Source organism: Colius striatus, chromosome 3 (genome assembly GCF_028858725.1).
Source record: "Colius striatus isolate bColStr4 chromosome 3, bColStr4.1.hap1, whole genome shotgun sequence".
NCBI classification, from domain to species: Eukaryota; Metazoa; Chordata; class Aves; order Coliiformes; family Coliidae; genus Colius; species Colius striatus.
In genome coordinates this window covers 36,333,696-36,354,355 of record NC_084761.1, presented here as the reverse complement: position 1 = coordinate 36,354,355, position 20,660 = coordinate 36,333,696, and the positions used below count along the sequence as shown (strand labels likewise).

Below are 20,660 nucleotides of genomic sequence, written 5' to 3'. Positions count from 1 at the left end.
TGTCTTTCTATGACACAAATAAATGGACTCTGGATTTTAAATATTATTAATTCTTTGTTTACATGATGATACCGATTTGTTTATGTCAAGTATGATTATTTGGCATTTCATTAAATGACAGGAAAAAGGAAAATTGTTCCGAAGGCCAACGTGCTAACAAAGTGCATTGCCAAAAAAATTGACAAAGAGATTATATTTCTGAGGATTTTCATGTCATATTTTCCTTAGGTATGACATTTTAGGTGTCTTGCTGTTAAACTAATGTGAAGTACTTGATATACTTATCCTTTTCCCACAAGGGATCAGACGTAGAAGAAAATTTGTAAATGGGCTTGGTAGATTTTTTAATTTTCTCGCAGTATATCTGAGGGCTTGTTTGTTTTGATGGACGAAGGTGGGAAATAACTGGTTACGTGTTTTTAGAAATTTCAAGTGAGACCAGACATTTTTTTTAGTTGAGGGTGGATAGTTGTTTTGCAGTATTCTGTGTAAAGGATTTTGATTTATCCAACAAAAATCTGGAATTTATCACTCAGAAAAAGTAATATGCAACAGGGCAAAAGAGGGTACTCTGAGACTTAGCTGTTGTTTATATGTTTTCTTGGATGGAATCTACTTTATTGTATAGAAGTATTCTATAGACTTCTATTAACAGCCACAAACACTGCCAGAACAGTAGAATTGAAAAGAGAAAATGAATCTGCCAGACCCTACCTACAAAGGTGAATGTTCCACCAGAAATCACATTACCTTGGAATTCCTGATAGTTTCAGACTTTCAGTCTTGTTGGGAAAACTATTCACCTGCAGCGGTTGAGAGGCCAAAACTATTGTAAAAATTCCAAGGTCTGTTTCTGATGTATAAGAAAAGATCTATGGCAGTGACTTCCTACATTGCTTTTTTTTCTGAGACCCCATAAAATTTCCAGTTGAAGGTAAATTTTCCTGTGCAGCAAATTTAAGATGACGGACAGTAAGCCAAGACTTTCCTTAATTACCCTTTGTGGTCTCTTAGAAGTAATCCACAGACCAAAGGCATCTGCAAACCACAGGTTGAAACCCACTGAATTAAGAATGTGTCAGTAGTTAATTGTTCATGTGTCCTTGTTAAAATAAGCATCAATTCAGTCTTGTGATGAACAATCTTTTTGCTGTGACTAGCGATTATGGTTTTGTAGTGGTATAATTGCTAATCTAATAGAGGTAACTAAGGTTAACAACAGAGATAAGTAAATATCAAGGAATTATTTCCTGCCTTTAATCCTGGTGAGATAGCAAATATATTAACAAATCTCTACAAACCTCCAAATTTATTATGCCCTGAAGGAGGGCATTTGAGCTTCACTAATATGGCACAGATTGCATGCCAGATAAGCCCTAGTAAACATAACTTTCAGGTGATAGTTTGTTTTCACAGGATTATCCCATTAAAACTTGTGCAGGATTTTGAACACATAAAGAACTATAGAAGCTTTTATTGACCATCATAATTTTAAAAATTTTCCTTATTGATGTGGAGTGTGGACCTATATGATATAGTTGCTTGGGTTGGTTGTAAAAAAAGTGCTGATTGTAAATTGTGAAAAAGTCTGAGATCTGGAAAAATAATTATAATAAATTGTAAGGCATGTATTGTGCATATTCATTTTCCAAACACTTTTGAGTTGTTTCAGCCCAGAAGTGAGGACTTTTCTGTGACTGAATAAAAGTTTATCATATTGAAGAGAAACGTGTGGTTACATCTATGTTTGATAGCTTTACTCCTTTAGCAAATGTCGAGATTGATGGAAATAAAGACACAGAAGAACAAGCAGACATAAATGATTAGTAAGCATGTCATAGAATCATAGAATGTCCTTAACTTCAGGTTTCATACTGACATACGTGACATGCTGGCAGCACCTCTGGGCACAGACTAAATAGCAATTTGTTTGGGGCATGTAAACCTAGATCTTGCAAGTCCTCAGAATGGAACAGAGCATTGTGCCATCCCCCCTGGTTAGGCAGTCAGTGTCCCAAGCACTGAGTCATGAGACAGCTGTGTAAGAAGTAAACTCGGTCTGATTAGTACAGCATGAGAAATAAATCATCTTGCCGGTGAATATTTACAGCACTCCTGTCGATGTGGGCTGTTAAAGAAATAATAAGTAGTTGTTACTTCTCTAGGAGTGAGATTCGGGTCCTAGGAAAGCTGCTGATTACCCAGCCTCTTAGCGGCAGGTATGGCCATTTTTAGTGCTCCTCCAGACATTGCAGAGGATAATCAAAACAGTGGTGGCAAGTAATTTACTCAAAAGCATTTCATTATTTAGATGGCTGTGCAATGACCAAATCCAACTGGTATGCAGGTGGTGATCTGGTAGTTTTGAAGCAGATGCAGTTTTATAATACAGGTTTCAGTTCATATACTGGAATGACTTAAAACAGCTATGTTTTTTTTCTAGCAAGCTATAAATGAGTCCTTGGCTTGCAGTTGTATTCAATTATTTTAAACCTATTTACAATGTATTCTATTGTAAAGGTATGACCTTTGATCTCCAGAATGGGTGCATGTCTTTTGTGGGAAGCAGGAAGTCTTGGGGCAAGTGACACTTGCAGTGCAGTTTATTTTACTTAGACTTTGATTTTCCCCCTCCCCCCTGTTTCTAGAACTGAAGACAAATTTCTGTTTCTATTGGATTATAAACAGGTTCTGGATAGCTTCAGCTGCTGCATAGTGCAGTGATATTTTAATTTGCTGGGTAGACATGTTTACTGTGTACTGTGTAGTTTATGAGTGTTACCATAAATGAGGTAATCTTGCATCTTGGTTTCCATGTGTGAAACATTACATGAGCTAATGCAGCTGCAACACTGCTTGCTGGATATTAGTAGACTTTATTTGGACATAAAGTTTATACTGAACTCCTTTAAATATTTGTGCTGAAACTGGTAGTGCTGCTTTTTTAATGTGTTTTATATGACACTGATGGATGCCAAATTTCACAAAGCATTGTAAGAATGTATAGTGGATTTCTGCTTTGTACCCCATTGTTCTCAGTAATGGAAATTCCAGAGTGAAATAAAATTAATGACAAAATTTTTAATTTATGTTCCATTAGTGTTTCAGGAACTGGTTCATATTAAGTATACATAGGAACAGTAGCTTCCTAGTGTACTGTAGCAGTCCTAAAAACATGCATGTTCTCTCCAAAGTCTGGATTTTGAAATTGAAGCGATACATATGGGTTGTAACAATACAGAGAGAAAGCTGATTTCTGTTCAGTGTTCAAAAGAACGTGTAAATATTTAGAACCCCCCAGTGTTTTATGTAGAAGGATCTTTAGGTTATATAGTGAAGTTAGTCTACAATCCTTTTTTACTTGTAGCTTCCAGAAAAAAAAAAAAAAAAAAAGGTTTTTTTGAGGTTTTTCCAATTTTAAATCTCCAACAAACCAGGCATTCTCACTTTATATTTTGCCATAGTTTGTTCTTCCTTAAGATGTGGCTCTTGCAGTTGTTGGTTTACAGTAATCTAAGCTTTTATCATTTATTAGTCTCTAAAGCAATTTTCTAATTTTGTGGGTGAAAGTTTGAAAAGATGAACTCTGAAGCCTCAAATCTTCCTAGGAAAATAAAAATTACACCATATTTTGAGGTTCCAATTTTTTAAAAATGATTTTCAACTCTTAACTCTTGCATAACTGGAAAGAATAATCTGTGTCTTTTTTGAGGCTGACAATGTGGCCTCTCTCCTTCCTCCTCCTGCTTTCCTTGTGGAAACTTACTGAAGGAATGAAGGTCTCAGACCTGAGATTGCAGTTACTGGTCGGAGAGGATTTGTGCCTGACAGTGACACCACTTTCTGCTGGATTCATATGATTAGGCAGCCACAGTTGCTTTCTGTTCCTGTTAATTCAACAAGTTCCTAGTCTTTGCCCCATATGAAAACTTTTTGTCATATTGCTCATGCAAGTTTTATGCAGAAGTAAATACTAAGCTTTACATTGTAGTTTTATTATCTGGTAAATGACTAGAAAACAAACACAGAAACAAACACAAGGCAGCTGATGAAGTTTGTGCCTATAACTGAATCACACGCTTTTAAGGAATTGCTTTTCTACAAACAGCTTTATTTTTCCTTTTGTATGTAGACTATGATACTGATTTCTTACCTGTATCCTCTGCTCAGGACCAGTAAGATAATTGCAATACTTAAAAAAAATTAACACTAACCAATTTTAAGAACCTTTTATGTTTTAGTATTTCTAGTTTTTCAATGTCCAGAAAGTATTTTATTAACATCTTAACTTTTAAATTTGAGACAGGAGCTTTCAGTTTTAAGGCAGAAACAGATTTATTATGTCAAATATGAAACCATACAATTTAACTGTCATTGTCTCAATGATTGTAGTTTTTCCCCATAGATACACTTTAATTTTGGCAGGTAAAAAAATTTTATTACCTTCTTCTCTATCTCTCTTTCTGTGTATGTGTATGTACAGACTATGCTGCACAATCTCTTGGAAGGTTTTTAGTTTTGCCAATAATCATACACTAAAAATTTTATTTTGGTTCACAACAATAGGGCTTTTCATATGTGATTTGAAGGGTAAATCAGTAATTATGCATTTAATTGCCTAATAAATCATGGCATATTTTCCTTATTTTCTGTAGTTCTGTGTTAAATCTTTAAAATGTGGCCTGGTATGTTTTTGTAAAAAAGAAAACTAAATTGCTTGTTTCGTGAATGTATAGTGCACAAGTAACATACACTATGTAAAACATTCTATAGTGATTACTATGTTATATATGAAGAGTTCCTGTGATTACAGGTGTAGGAATTTTATGAACGTACATTTTAAAGAATGTATTGAAGATTTAGATTTCACACTCTCATCTATATATTTAGAATATAAATAACAAAAGGAGAGCTTGCTCAGGCTAAAATGAATTTACCAAAAAACCACACGATAGAGCTTTTTGAAATATATACATTTGTGATTCTGATTTTTATAGTGTAAATCTTCAGATTTTTATGATCAATTTTGTTAATTTTCAAACTGGCTATTTAGTTATGATACTTTAAAAAATGGTGATCAGGGGATATATTTAAATGCTTTAACACTGGAGAAAGTTTTTAGGTAGCAGAATATCTGCCTGTCATTTCCATTAGCATTGCAAGGTACAACACTTCAGTATTTCCAGTTTTCATTTCCTTATGAGTTAGGGCTTGGGGTCCTTTGATATGTTTGTTCACATTTAGAGGTTGACATTTTCCAAAAAGATTTCATGAATAAAAAAACATCAACATTGAAACAATTAAATGATGAATACAGACCAGGTTAGTCACAAAAGAATGACATGAAGAAATAGCTAAGCCTTTTTCTAATTTCCTGCTTCCCTGTGGAAAGGCACTGGTCATTTTATTGTTTGCTTGCATATGAGTAAACTGGAGAGGGTAGTTGTTCCAATAAAATATGGCATTAACATCACCGATTTACAAGAATTTAAGGTATGAATCGTATTAAATTATATGCTTAGCAAATTTCAGTAGCAAGGCCATTATGTGAAGTCACTGAAAGTTTTCCTTGATTACACTTTCTGGAATAGTTAAGCAACAGTTCAAGATTTCTCCTTATATGTACATGTATGCAAACCAAATTTAACTGGATTTTTGTTTTTTATAAGAAGGGAAATACTGAATATAGCTTATGGTTATTCCAGTCTAGCATCCTGTATGCCTTAGTAATGTCAAAATGCTTGTGGATAGTGTATGTTATTGTCTGGTTGATCATATGCATTAAGACAAGTGGTGATTCCTGAACTTGTCCTCTGTGCCACAATGGAATTAAATACAGCAATAACTCAATAGGACCAGTTGGAGAAGTTCACTTGACTTTGGATCGTTTTGTAGTAAGCAAGAATACCCTATCTAATCCTTATTTGGCAAGAGTTCTTCTGTCAGTTTGCCACAGAAAAACAACATTTTTCAAATGTGACCATTTGCAGTCATCCCAGGTATTTTTTGTAACAATGATTAAGTAGACAATAAGACTAAGGTAAAGTTCTTTCCAAGAAACGGTTTTTACTCTGATTCTCAGAGTGTTCTTCATCATTTCTTTCAAACTCCATGGTAGTTGGAGGATCAGTATGTAACTGAATCTGGAATTGAAACCCAAACATTTGATTAAACAAAATGAGAACTTCCTGAACCTTCTTGAACAAAAGTGTGAGCAAAAACAATCTCCCCACATTCTGTTATCACATATGTCGTTATGGAAATGTATGTGGCTTCAGTAATTTATGACTGTAGGGCATAAAAAAAGATAATTCTATTCAGAAATACAGTTTGCTGCAGTCATAAATAAGCAAGTTGTATAATCCTCTTAATGAAAAGTTTGATGAATAACTGTTTTCCATTTGACCACTATACCAGTCCCAAAATTGTCCCATCACCGTCAATTTATTTTCAATGGGCGTAATATTATATTGTGCTGTATTTTGTTACAATACAATGGAAGAAAAGTATGATGAAAGTGGGAGTCTATCATCAAGATACACATTTTAAGCAAAGATAGGGTCTATCCTTTGATTAACAGGACTGCAGTAATGTCTATACATTGATACTTTTACATTTTGATTGTATTTCTGGTTTCTTTTCATCACTTGTGGGCTAGAAGATCTTGGCAAAGCCAAATATACAAAATAAATATAAACCACACTGCAAAGATGGGTGCCTTGGAAAGAGGGAGAGAAGAAAATGATTTAATGCAATAATGATTTTAGCTATACACAGGCGTCCCTTTTTTGTCTCAATTTGTTAAATTACCTGACGTCTGCATGTGTAACTTAAACAAAATTTTGTTCTCTAGTCTTTCTTCCTTTTGAGCTATCTTCTCAAGGAGAAGGATGATAAATGGAAACATAAACATAGCATGAGAATGTGAACTAGTTCCCAAACATTTCAGTGGTTTTTATAAACAACTGGTCATTGTTACCTTTTGCTGGATTACAGTTTCCTTTAGAACAACAGTGCTCTTCAGCTGCATTACAAAGTTGATTCTAATGATTTTGCATAGTTGCTTAAAGGCTTTAATGTTTAAATAATGGTTATATAATTATACATTGTTTAAACAATTAGCTTTTAAGTCTAGCAATAATATCACATTTTATACACATCCTACCAAAAATGATAATGAAACTGTATTTTAAAGATACAAACTGACTTTGGAGTGAGCAACCATAGTTTATGGACATTTGTTTTAGTTTTGATTTCAGTTTCTCAATTTTGAACATGAATAGCGATTCTCACCATTCTCCTTGCTCACCATGTGAACACAGACATAATCAGCAGCTAGTTTTTCTCCTCCTGAACCCCATTTTCAGAATTCCTTGTGCATTGTGTGCCCTCTTCTCCATGATGGGAAGTGCCAGCTTGCATCATCCCTAGTTTACTCAGGCACAAAGGGTTGTCTGAGGCTTGAACTAGAGTGCCTTGGAGGAGACTGATTAACATCATAGCAGGTTAGTTGTCTCCTAAGCCCTTGTGGCAGCTGTTGATTTAGATTTTGAAACAATCAAAATAACAACAATTGACACAATAAGTTAAGATCCTTTGTAGTATTTTAACATTTAAAAAGTCCATTTTAGGTCCACTATTTTTCCTTAAGTCATGATTTTATTGCCTTTTAAAAATAACCTAGAGTTCCATTTTTGATCTTGAACTACATTCATATAGTAATTAAATTAGGAAAATTTTAGATATATAATAGTTTGATACAGTAGCAGAAAGTCTAGAGATAACAAAAATCACTCTTTAAAAGTTAAATACAATTTTATCTTTTTTATAGGAGCATTTCAGAAAACGTATGTTTTAATTTTAGATACTGTACATCTTTAACGACTTTCTAATTTATACAATTTTTGTTTCATTGTCAAAATATTTAATTATATCATGTCTTGAAAGTGTAAAGCTGTCAAATAAATCAGAGGCTCAGTGTAAACATTTGGTGAATTGGTTTTGCTACCATACTGTAGTTGTTACTGGGCGGTTAGTGGAACTTTTTTAAAGCATTTACTCAGCAGGTACAGGACAACATTGGTACAATGAATTGCTGATTGCTTGTAAAACAGCAGGTAGTAATGCCCTCGCTCTTTGTAATTCTGCTTTGTAAAATAAAGTGGCAAGATAGAGAAAGAGAAAGCCGATGTGCAGCGAATATGTTTTCTGCTTAAGGGCAGCTGAAGATTGCTAACCATATTTCAAAAAAAATGTAAAGTTGTTGCTGTTTTCTGTATCCCAAACAAAGAATTTCCCATGTTTAGAGGGAGTGAACCATGTTTATGCTTTGAAAAAATTGGCAACACAGGCATGAAAAATAGAAAACTCCTAGACAGGATTTCTTTATGAAGGCCTTGCTAGTTGTATTTTAAAAAGACAACAGAACGAGAGAATGCAACAAACCAACAACTTACAGGTGTCTTTCAAATGTTCAAACTTCCTGAAAAATAGAAAACTCTTCTTTTTCTAACCAATATTTTGTTCTGGTTTTAATACAAACTACAGGGTCCCCAAAGTGGGGTTTGGATGAAGTAAATTAGTTCTACTTTGAAGCTTTTCTTTTCTCCCTCTTTCAGAATGAATGGGGAGGCCCATAGATGAAAGCTGCTTTTCATTAGTGCCACCACATACCTATTTGAAAGGAAGAGCTCTTGTAGCACATACAAACACTGAAGTAAAGGAAAGCTTCCTTTTTCTACCAGGAGACCATCGGCTAAACAGCTCCTTGCTTCTCTTTCCAGTTAGGTGGTTTCCAATCAGAGTTAATTACTCCAGTCATTTATTCTAATCACCCTCTTCGTATGGCCAGCAGTACTCTGTCACGGGGTGGCATCTTTTGAAGCCAGTTAGGTTTGAAAGCCACTGCAGGGTACTTGAGGCTCATTAGCGAGGCCTCTCCATGCCTGGCTCTGGATATGCTCCCTGATTAACTCCCTGCGCCCCAGCGCCGCCTGCCCCCCCTCCAGCGCCAATTAACTCTTGCCTTGCTGCTTGCCTTTTGCTTGCGAGGGGAGATAACAGCCCGGGGACCAGTCCGCCCGCAGTGAAAAGAGGGCAAGCTCCTACAGCTCCTATTTTCAAACGCCTCTGATTCTCGTCGTTCTTGGGATACTCGAGTGGCTTCCCCAGCTGTGCAGAAACGGCTCTTTTTTTCTTCTTTTTCTTTTTTTTTTTTTCTTTTTTCTTGCAAAAGTGGCCGCGGTATCGATTTTCTGCTGCGCACTCCCGCCGCGAGAACACCCGGCCCGACGGCCCGAGGCGCTCCTTGCCCTATGGCTGTCCCTACCCCACTGCCGTCCCTGCCCCTCGGGTCTCAGCCCAATGGTGGTCCCTGCCTCCCCGAGGTCCCTGCCCCTTGACTGTCCCCGGAGCTCGGCATCAGGCCAGATGCAAACCCGATGTGCCGGTTGTTTTGGTTTTTCCTTTTCAAACAGTACAAAAAAAAGAGCTTTTTTGATATTTGGCATTTACCTGGCATTAAAAAAAAAAAACAAACCAAAAAAAAAAAAAACCCCAAAAAAAGCAGCTTGTCTTATAAAACAATGGGGTGGAACTAAAAATACAAACTTACTAGACTTTAAAAACAGCATTTGTTTCCTTTGTGCTCTACTGATAGGTGAACTTCAGGTGTAGGTTGTGGACATTGGATCAGTTAACAAACCACTATGTGTGTGGTCGTGATGGTGAGGAGCTATGGGGATCTTCAGCTTTCCTGGGTATCATTACAGTTCTGAGCAGCCCTGACTTTGAGGCAATGACTTGATAGTGCCCTTGTGCTTATCTTAATCTGAGTGAGAAAGGTTGCGTGCCCCTGGTATGGGGTTTCATTTTTAAAAATTCATCTATTTGTGCTATATTATGTCAGACTAGGTAGTTTTATTAGACTATTACTTCATTAAAACCTTGTAATTTGGGTGTTGCTACTTTAAAACATTGTGTAACATTGTGCTGTTTTTTGGTTTTTGTATTTTCTGTTGAACTTGTTCTTTTTCCATACTGCAAAGTCATGGCATAGATAGTTGCTTGCTTGTTTGACCTGTACAAAGCAAGAGCTGTCTGGCGGTTCAGCTTTGAATTAAATGGTCATTTTGAAGATGGGAGTTAATTACTATTTTATTGCTGGTTTTATTTTATTTCTAAGTGTTAGGGGATTCTAGGCCATATTTTGTGAAGGAAAAATAATTTTGTTGGCAAAAGGGAAAATTTGAAGGTATATCTAGCATCTTAGCTTGTAACTTGGAAAAATTTAATTCATTAAAATGTTAATAACTGACCATATGCTTTTTCAGCATTTAATCTCTAAATGTTAATAGTATTCGTCTCCTATGCCCTTCCCACTAACGTGGTTCATAGCAGAGTAATATAAAGCTTATGAAAAGTTTTCTCTCAACTATCTATTGCACTTGGAGGTGTTTATGCCTTGATTTCCTGAGCATGGTCAATATACTCAATACATGACTTGTCTTTCTGTGTACAACTATTGTGGTGGAAATTTGAAGCATGTTTAGGTGAAAGACGAGAATAAAATATAGAAGAAATTGTCTATAAGAAAGGATTATGAGCAAAACTAGTTGAAACTCAATGTGCAATACATGATGAAATTAGAATAAAAAAGAGATATTTCACATTTTCTATGAATGGACATTTTAGGAAGTAGTTTACAAACATAATTAATTTTCAGTTTGTTTTTTTTTTCAAACGTTTAACTTGACTCCCAAGAGCTTGCTTTGTTTGTTACAAATTCCAGCACTAGCTGAGATACTCCTAGGGACCTGGAGACAGCTCAGGCTGGGACAAGGCATAAGAAAGAGTCAAGACTCAGACAGTGCCCTCCCTAATCAGGAGATTGTAGAAGTACTTGTCCTAGAGTATTTGATAGAAGGTAAGACACCCTGAGCACCAATTCATCTGGATCCAAGCTTCCTGGTAGCTTACTTGGGAAACATGCCAGAACAACATGTTTAATGAGAACCTGCTGTCTTTCAGAAAGTTTGCAGAGAGCATTTAGTTTTCCAAATGATGTCTTCCACAAATCTGGGTGGGGTTTTTTTTGTAAATGCTGAATGTCAAAGCTGATACTATCCTTGTTGGACAAATTCTCCTTTTCTCTCTCCGGTTTGTAGTCGAATAGTGATTCTTCTTTGTTATTCCAGTTAAATGCCAGCTTTAAGGAGCTTGATGTCCTCGCCAAACATTTTCGTTGTATTATCATCCTAAGCAACCACTCAGAATGTCTTTACAAAATACAAGGGCTTCACTGTTCATAATCATGACAAGGACGCAAATCCTGTGCTTACTTACCTATGCGTATTACGCCAGAGTGGGGTATGCATTTGTGCCATGTGATGACGTTTCCTATTTTTCTGTTTGATTTGTTCAGATGTGGTACCCTAATTGCCTTTGTAAATCTTGTATTCTATTCTCCAAAAGCTCTTGAGTGCTTCCTGTTTTGTGAATTAGCAGACAAGTCAAATGACAAGATTGAAATGACTTTTCTGCCTCACTTGCATCTAAACTGTGTTTCGTATTTTATATTTTATTTATATTTTAAATTCCTTTACCTTTTGTCATGCCATTTCCATTCTTAAACAATTTTTTCTAGAACGTTTCTCTCCCAGAACTGGCTTCAAGGACAAATTAGATTTGTCTCTGCAACTCTTCTAAGATTTTCTTGAACCGTTTACTGTGATTTGAAGACCATGTGTTTGCAGCCATTTCTGTCTCCTCTTTCATGCATACTAATATTTGTTGATCATCATAGTTCTTGTAAAATGCTTATACCACCAACACATTGAAGCATGATATAAATGCTGCAAGCTGTTGAAACACGGTGCAAAAATAAAGCAACAGCTGACTTTTAGGACTTACAGAGTAAATTAGAAGGAAGAAATGTGACAGCAGTTTAAATGTAAAATGTGTTTTAAAAAATCACTAGCTCCTCTCAGTTTGAAGTGTGTTGTGCTGTCATTAACAAGACAATATGTCTAGGCTTAAACTTTAATTTGAAGATTAAATGAGATGATAGTACCCAACCTAATAATTAACATGAAGGCTGTTTCACGTGCAGTTTTGCCAGTGCTCATGTAAACATTTTTTTGCATCTTGGTCATGCAAGTTCAGTTCATGTTTCAGACACTTTCTAAAACTTCATGACCTTCACTGCATAAATTACACCATACATTACATTACAATAACACTAGCTATGTATTCATTTAGTATAAGTAAACTGGAACTCCACCACTGGGAAAGTATACTCTAATTATAACACTTTCCTGAATTTCAGAATTTGGCCTATTTCTAGCTTGTTCAGTCTCAAAGGCAAGCATATTTTACGTAGTTTAAAGTTTTGTAGTCTGTTTTACACAATATGTAACATGAAAAGATCATAGAATCATAGAATGGTAGGAGTTGGAAGGGACCTTTAGAGATCATCTAGTCCAACCCGATGAATCACTGTTTCCCATGACAAATGCCCCTTCAGAAGCGTGTAGTACTCTGACCTTTCAGTTTGTCCTTGGCTAATACTTGACATTTGGAAGCAACTGTGATGTTGACAAAGCTCAAGGAGATGCCATGAAGAAGGCTCTTGGCTAGAGATATGTAAGTCAGGTGAAGTGTTAGAAGCAGTATACCTACAGTAACCTTCTGAGAAAAAAGATACGTTAGTTTGGCATCACAGGATGCTAATGGGATTGATTGCACAGCTTCACTGCCAGCTTGGTCAGCTTGATCAGTACCCAACACTGCTTTGTGAAATACAGCCATATCTTGTTGGGTTTGGGTGTTTGCGGGTTTTTTAACACAAAACTTCATTTAAACTAATTTTACCAAGCTAACTCTTAGCCATGTGGTTAACACCCTGTGCTTCCACAGGTAATAGGTGGAAGATTCTAGACTGTCCTCATGCAAATAAGTGCTGGAGGAATTGGAGAGAAATTACTAAATTTCAGGGAAGAAGGAGCTTCCTGCCTCCTTTTGGTGCTGTGTGTAAGGATTTTCAAAAAGGATTTTCATTCACCATCTTGGCCTGGGTCTGTTGCTGATTCTTCTGGAGGAGGAAATTCTTTAACAACATAGTAGACGTTTTAATTGTGGACGAGAAATGCAGGAATGGGTTTAGGGGAGGTGGAAATGGCAGAGAAATCAGCAGTATCTCCTGGTGTTGTAAATACTTGCTTTTACCCATATTTGTAGTAAAAAAAATGGTTATAGTATAACCAGTCATAGTTAGACTTTCCATATGTCTCTTGGGAAGAACAAATGCAAGCTACATCAGTATTATCACAATTATGACTAATGATAGACATTTGTGTGATTCTAGAACTGTAATTAATTTTGGCTTTTATGTATTATTTTTCATGTAGGGGAATTTAATAAGGACATCTTGATTATCTTTTTTTTCCTATTGCAATTATCTATTTTTTTTACCTGTGACTGAGATGGGATCAAACAATTAGGAAGGGGCAGTTCTTTGTATGCGTTTTGCAAAGTGTTGGTTTATGAAGCCAGTTGGCTGAGGCAGGGTTTGCCCACTCATTTTTTCAAAGGGGAAGTTAGTATTGTCACAACCCTGATTGATGGAATATGTAAGCAAGTGGGGTAAACCAACACGTGAATTTATAGTTCATTATGTGTTGAGTATTGGTGTGTGTGATCAAATAAAAGGATATGCCAAGTAAATGCACTGTCAGCAAATCGTAGAATCATAGAATCATTTTGATTGGAAAAGACCTTTAAGATCAGTAATTCCAACCACTAACCTAACACTACTAAGCCCGTTGCTAAACCATGTCCCTAGGCATCTCATCTATGCATCTTTTAAATATCTCCAGGGATGGTCACTCCACTACCTCCCTTGGCAGCCTGTTCCAATACTTAGTAACCCTATGGATGATCATCCCTTATTTAGCATGTGACATTGTAACTTCACTGCTTTAGGACCCAGGTTGGCTTCCTTTAACCCATTTTCAGTTTCTCTACACTGCTGTCATCTTTGGAAGATTGTGTTTCTAATGCTTGTGTTGTCTTCTAATGAGTGAGATCCTGCAAACCAGGATGCTTTTACTTCACCTTTCAAAGTTGTTCTACCATGGAATTGCTCACAAGAATAAAGATAAACACCCGTGTAAATGCTTTCACCATTGGCACCTAAGGTCTAAGTCTAAACTTTGAAACTTAATAGCAAAAATACAACATTTGGTCTGTTTATCTAGATACTGTTCATGTTAAATTGTAGCAATTTTGCCTTAAAATATTGCTCTCATATTGGCAGATTATTATAGACACCCTAAGAAATATTCTTTAAGGATGATCTCTGTCCTTTATGTAGTATGGAGTTATGGAGTAACTAAGAATACTCCAAGGCAAGTTTTCATATTCACCTAAGTCTTTTATTTCTGGCACCTAATAATAGACATTTTAGTTGAGAGTAGAGCTGAATTTCAAAGGAAATGTAGTCCTCATTACATAAAATATGTAACAGCTGTCTAACTTGTCCATTTAAAGTACAAAGTAACAGTTGTAGGATGAATATAGAAATGACCAAACATGCAAAAGTGCTTGCAGTTTTTAGGTAAACATGCTACGAATTCACTCTTAATTTGGTAATAATTATATAAATTCAGGTAGGAGTTTGAGTCACTAGATTGCAAGATATTTTTCTTGTTTATGTACTACTTATGCAGACTATGCCTTTCCACAAAATTCTGTTTCAGTAAGTTACACTATTATGCAAATTTTATCTTTTATCATTACTTAGTACCTTTATTGTTAAATACAGAGAATTAGAAGGAGCAGAGGAAGGGAAGTTTGTCTTCTATAAGATAAGACATCTTCAGTAAAACATCTTTTTATTAAAGTGATATTTTCAAGGGTTCTTTTTTATCCTGGTCTTTGGAACCAAGTAGAGAAATAAAGTAAAGCACTAACTTTGGTTATAATAGTAATGAAGAATATATTGGCAATGCACTTCTGGAACATATTTTAAAAAAAAAAGAAAAATGAAGTAATTCTTATAACGTTAAGCTGTAAAGTAATTGCTCACTTTCTGAAATATATTTCATGTTTAAAGCAAATTGCAAAATACAGGAAGTAGAACTATACACATTTACTTGGAACAGCTACTTAGCAGGTTGGAAGCCACCAATTATGTAAACAGTGTTGATTTTTGTTTCGTCTTTTTGAAATTTGTATTACCTCATACAGAACTTGAAGTTTTCTCCTTATCATGTCTACTGTCCTCTTCTCCTCCTGATATTGTCACGGCAGACTTGAGTTCAATGTCTTTCTGGAAGTTTTTAAATTTTGTCTTGTTTTTCTCAGATGTCTACCCATGTGATCAAATAGTCTTGCTGATGAAAGTGTGTTTGGTAATTTACTTTTGAATACTAGTGGTTATTGAGAAACCTCAAAAAATAAAGCCAGAACTTTAAGAGTTAATGTGTTATTAGGAGGACAGGAAATCTGGCAACTATTGCAGAAACTAGACCTAATGGTGCACACAAACAATTTGTCAGTCTTGGTAAATGTGAACAGCTTTCTGCAAAGTGACTGTTTTTGCTTTGTTTAAACAGCCTAAACTTTTCCTTTTTGGACTTTAAATCTTAGAAGTGAAATGTGATCCACATATTGAATCAAAATAATTTAATTCAAAACATATTTTGATTGGAACAAGGTTGACATGGAAAGAAACTGTAGAATAAAAAAAAAAAGTTGAAAGGACTTTCTAACATATATTTTGCAAGAAAATTTGAAACAGTTCTAATTAGGTTGAGAAAAACAGCCTTCTTCATTGTAACTTACCAAGGTCATATATCAATGTTAAAGCAGCATTACTGACTTGTGTCTGAAAGTGCTCACATGCAAACATAATTCCAGTTGTTTGATTTTGTTACTTTTGTTTATTTGTGTTTTTTTTAAATGAATATGCACTCACATACTTCCAAGCCAAAATATGTACTTAGTTTAAAGTAGCTAACTGGTACTGCAGTTATGTGAGTGCTTTGTCTTGTTAGAAAACAGTATTTTTCATGTCAAAATTGTACTTGTGCTAAAAAAATGTGTGAAATACTAATTAATTCTTTTCTGTTCATGCATAAATATTTTTCAAATGGAATGTAAAAAAATAGGCTCAGTTGTTTTAAGTGTTTAAAAAGATTTCCTTACTTCAAAAATAAATGAAAATATTTAGCCCACTAAAAGTAATAGGCAATTATTTTTATTTGAGATTTCTAATTTCATACTTGGTGTAGTATATTCCTGGGGTTGTGAACATTCTGTTTTGTTTGTTGTTTTGATTTTGTTTTAAATTGAGTTAATGGGAAATATTATTCATGTATAAGAAGCAGTTTTGCTTTTTTATCAAATTTCTACTTTCATTTTAATACATAAAGCACATTTGGTATAGGTTGGACTTCTGTCTTTCAAATAAGAATTACATGAATCTTAAAGCTGTGCTTTGAGATTACTTTGCTGTAATCAACATAGAAATAAGGCAAGCAAGTCTGTGGTCTGTTTCTCAATAACTTGACTATGAATAAATGTCTATGCTGGCGAAAAGATGCAGTTAATGCTTTCATCTAATTTCAGCCTTGGAACATCCCAATCTCAAGTACAGTATAGATTCATTTTTAACAGACATCATATACTACATGTCATTACATAATCTAAACCAGGAAGAAATTTAGAGGCCAAAGCCAAAAGTAGTAATTCTAAACATACAGTTTTTGATTGTAAGGGTGTAATCTTGTTTGGGAAAATATCTCATGATTAATGTTTAAAGTATTTAGATGGTAAACAGGAAAAATTCTTTCCTAAGATGGTAGTTTTATGTTTTTATTGTTCTCACCATGATTTACCAAAGTATTTGTATCAGTAGACTGATACTAGTCTTCAGTTGCTAGCAGGAAATTGTTCTCTGTTCATTCCTTTCAGAAAATAGGGCAAAAAAAGATGCACACAAAATAATAAATTTCTGAGTTGCTCATAAGTGACTTTCTTTGCGTATATTTAGGAACATCAGATTGTGGGTTTGTAAAAGATTTATGAATAAACTAATATATCCTTGTAGGATCAAAGCTTCAATTCGTTGATGTGACTGAAGCGTTTCTACCTTGGGAATTAAGAAATGAAAGTTACTAATAGGTGTTTGTGTTTGACATCTGTATACTGTACTTTTTAGCATATCTCAAGTGTTTTAGTCTCTGCCTAATAGATCTCATTAAAGAAACAGATATCAACCCCAAGACAGTTTGTCAAAGTTAATATGAGTCCCTGTGGACAGAATTGACAATTTGTGTGTGGCTTCACGTGATGGTCTTTTCATGGGCTTGTTTGATCCTTTAACAATTGGGCATTAGTCACTGATTTATTTCACAATAACTCAATAGGATTGAATATTACCATATTTTGCTGGACATTTTAGAGGATTTTCATGTTTTGCACATTTTCCTCAGAGCACACAGTAAATGATGTACTTGATCTGCTGTGTGAGTGCTAACAGTTGATTGGTTTGCTTTAAGAGCAGCATAGGAAGGTTGTTAGGATCCCATTGCTGCATGCCATATTCAACTTTCGTCTTAATGAGCACAGACTATCCTAAATGCTTAAGTAATCCTAAATGTTTAGCATCTGATACTCTCAGTTTAGTTTTGCAAGAGGTAGATGCTAATGGTAACATTTCTTTTTTTAAAAAAAAAAATACCAAACAACAAAACCCTCTGCTTTTTAAAACTGGATAGTTAAGGGAATTGGAACTTTTTGGTGTCAGATGATTTCATTCCAGAAGCACCCATACTGAAACAGTATATACCAATGTGGCTATAAAGTGGTCACATGTACTGGTACTTTGTGTTGTTTTCCTTGAAAGTCTATCTTTCAATCACTATACAGACAGCTAACTAATTTTTCTCCATCGATTGTGTCGTAGAATAAGCACTTCCCTCCAACCAAGAGCTTAACTGTGAACCTGAAATGACAGGCAAGCTTATTTAGCCTTTGAATTTGTGTACTGCCTTTGGTCTGTTCTTCAGAGTCCTGGGTATTGATTCTGACTGTAGTAATTTTTCATTTAGCCCTATTTTTATGACTTGGCAAGTTAAAAAAGATTTTAAAATGTGAAAAAATTAAAAGAAAATTATCTATTTTGGAATCTATATAAATTACAAGTGTAAAATAATTTTTAACTTGAGAAGTAGATTCAGGATGGCTCCCAACCATTCCATGAAAGGGCAAAGAATATGTTTTAGTTTTGCTCTTTAAAGAAAAAGTCAGATTTATATACTTGTTAATCTGAAGAGATTGATGAGTGATAGTCCATTTGTTATTCATATCCGAATGCTTTGTTAGGATAATATGACCTAGCTTTTGAAGTAGAGGAAAATATGAGCAACCTCTACAGATACTATGTATCTGTATCTGTATCTGTATATGTGTATGTGTATGTATATGTATATGTATATACAATCACAAGTTCTTGACGCAATTTTTCATGACATTAAATAGTTATAATGATAACAGTAAGTATATTCTAGTTTTGAGGTTTTTTGTTTGGTTTGTTGTTGGGTTTTTTTGTTTTGTTTTGTTTTGTTTTAAGCAGGATAGCAAGAAAATTAATTCCTTTAATTGTAATTTGCTGAGCCCTGTAGAATTTTATGGCTGCACATTGTGGTATTATGGACACTCATGAGACTCCTGACTGGTTTTATCTTATTAAACAATTTTGAAATCATTAATTTTTAATTGGCCCGCTTGTGGTTTTTTTATAGTTTTAATTGTGTCTGTGTCTAAATACTGAGGGTTTTTTTAATTTAAAAAGAAAAAAAAAAGAGAAAAAAATTAAGAAAGAAAAAATCCTGTCTTAGCATATATGTTATATTTCCATATGATCTTCTAAAGCAATTCTATGGTAATTCATTTTAAAGAATGCTTTCAGCAATTCAGTAGCTGAGAATCCTAATAAAAATAATAATAAAAAAAGAGTGATATGATGTTAAAGATATGTACAGGTCTTTTCTTGATTGAAAGTTCTAATTAAGTGAATCGAGGAAAATTAACTGAAATTAGCTGTCAGAAAGTCACATTTAAATGAGTGATGATCTGGTGTGGCAGTAAACATTTAAATGATATAAATTGCCATTTAAGTGTATAGTTTAATGTTTGTCATGCATTAATATGACATGAGACTGCAGTGACAATCAAGCAGCTTGCTCTAATTTGAACATATTTAAGGCTTTTGTGTGAAGTGTACCACACAAATTAAGACAATTGCTGTTTTTATGTGTCAATTTAAATGTTGTTTTCAGGCATCGGTTAATGAAACAAACCCATCATTTTTGTGTGAAAATTACAGAGTGATTTTCTTGGTTTTCAGATTAATTTTAACTTCCTCTTCTCAAAATTAGGAATTTCCTTTACAAGAAAAACGCGATTTGATTAATTAGATGAAAAGAATATCAGACTCTGTTATATTGTTTTATTTGCTGTTTCAAATAAGAAGTATATTGAATCCTCTGTCTAAAATAGGGGAAAAAAGTCCTGCTAGTGGTTTAATCTAGATGAATTAACTGTTTAGATAAGAATGATTTTTAAGTTATCCTTTAATGTATTTGTACTAGCATTACATAGTACATACTAGCAGTATGTAATAGCATTATGAAGAGATTCATTATTGCTTGGATGCTTTTGTCTTGTGGATTGGGTGGTAAGTGGATATCATCTTCAGAAATGTGGCTTAGTACTATTTCTGTATACATTTCCATAAGAGGTATACACAGGAAATGAATAGAAGTAATAACAAGTTGATATTCCAGCGTGATAAATAATTTGTAACCTAACATCCCTAATTAGTTCATTTTCCTCAAGTCTCTCAGTCTTCTCTCTGTCTGTCAGAATCAGATTGTCATGCTGTTTTTATTCACTGTGCAGATCACACAGAAAAGCACAATTTCATCTCGAGAGTTCATAAAAACATAGCCTGGCACTCCCTAAGTGCTTTCTACTTACTGCTTTTGTATTATTATTATTCCCATTATTATAGTTTAAAAAGCAAGATATTCTGGTCAGCAAAAAGTAGAGTAGGGCTTGAGGTACTGGCATCTATCACACCAAATTTTTTTTAATATAATGTCTAAAATGCTGTTGCCAATTCTATGTTTAGGCTTGTTAAAATAATTTGGTACGCTATCAAAAACGTGTTTCTGCTACTACTAAATTACCGTCTTGCAAACTCAAATGTATGGTTTTTGTGTGTGGTTTTTTTTCACAGGCATTAGAGAGTGAGTTTGTTTCCTGTCAGCTTCACCAGTGGATTGATCTGATTTTTGGCTACAAACAGCAAGGGCCAGAGGCTGTTAGGGCCTTGAATGTATTCTACTATTTGACTTACGAAGGAGCTGTTAATTTAAGTTCAATCACAGATTCCATATTGAGAGAGGTAAGTTTGTACTTTAAATATAAGAAACAAAAATCTGTTGAACACTGCAGTGCTGAAAGTGTAAAGACTCCATGTTGCACAATGCAAAAGCTCATATCTTGTGTGCTCTTGTGGTTTGGCCGGGCCGGTCAAATGGAAGATGCCTGAATCAGTTGTCACAGAATGCAAAATTACAAGCATACAAGTT

At 34.7% G+C, this 20,660-nt stretch overlaps 1 protein-coding gene across 4 annotated transcripts in view; it reads left to right on the top strand.

Moving 5' to 3' along the window:
- Positions 1 to 20,660, top strand: part of LRBA (LPS responsive beige-like anchor protein) — a 406,817-nt gene that overhangs the window by 326,464 nt on the left and 59,693 nt on the right. For all 4 annotated transcript variants that reach the window (XM_061993733.1, XM_061993732.1, XM_061993731.1 and 1 more), the window contains one exon: positions 20,306 to 20,473. In XM_061993733.1, coding sequence (XP_061849717.1) covers positions 20,306 to 20,473 — 168 coding nt within the window. The remainder of the gene's footprint in view (positions 1 to 20,305; positions 20,474 to 20,660) is intronic.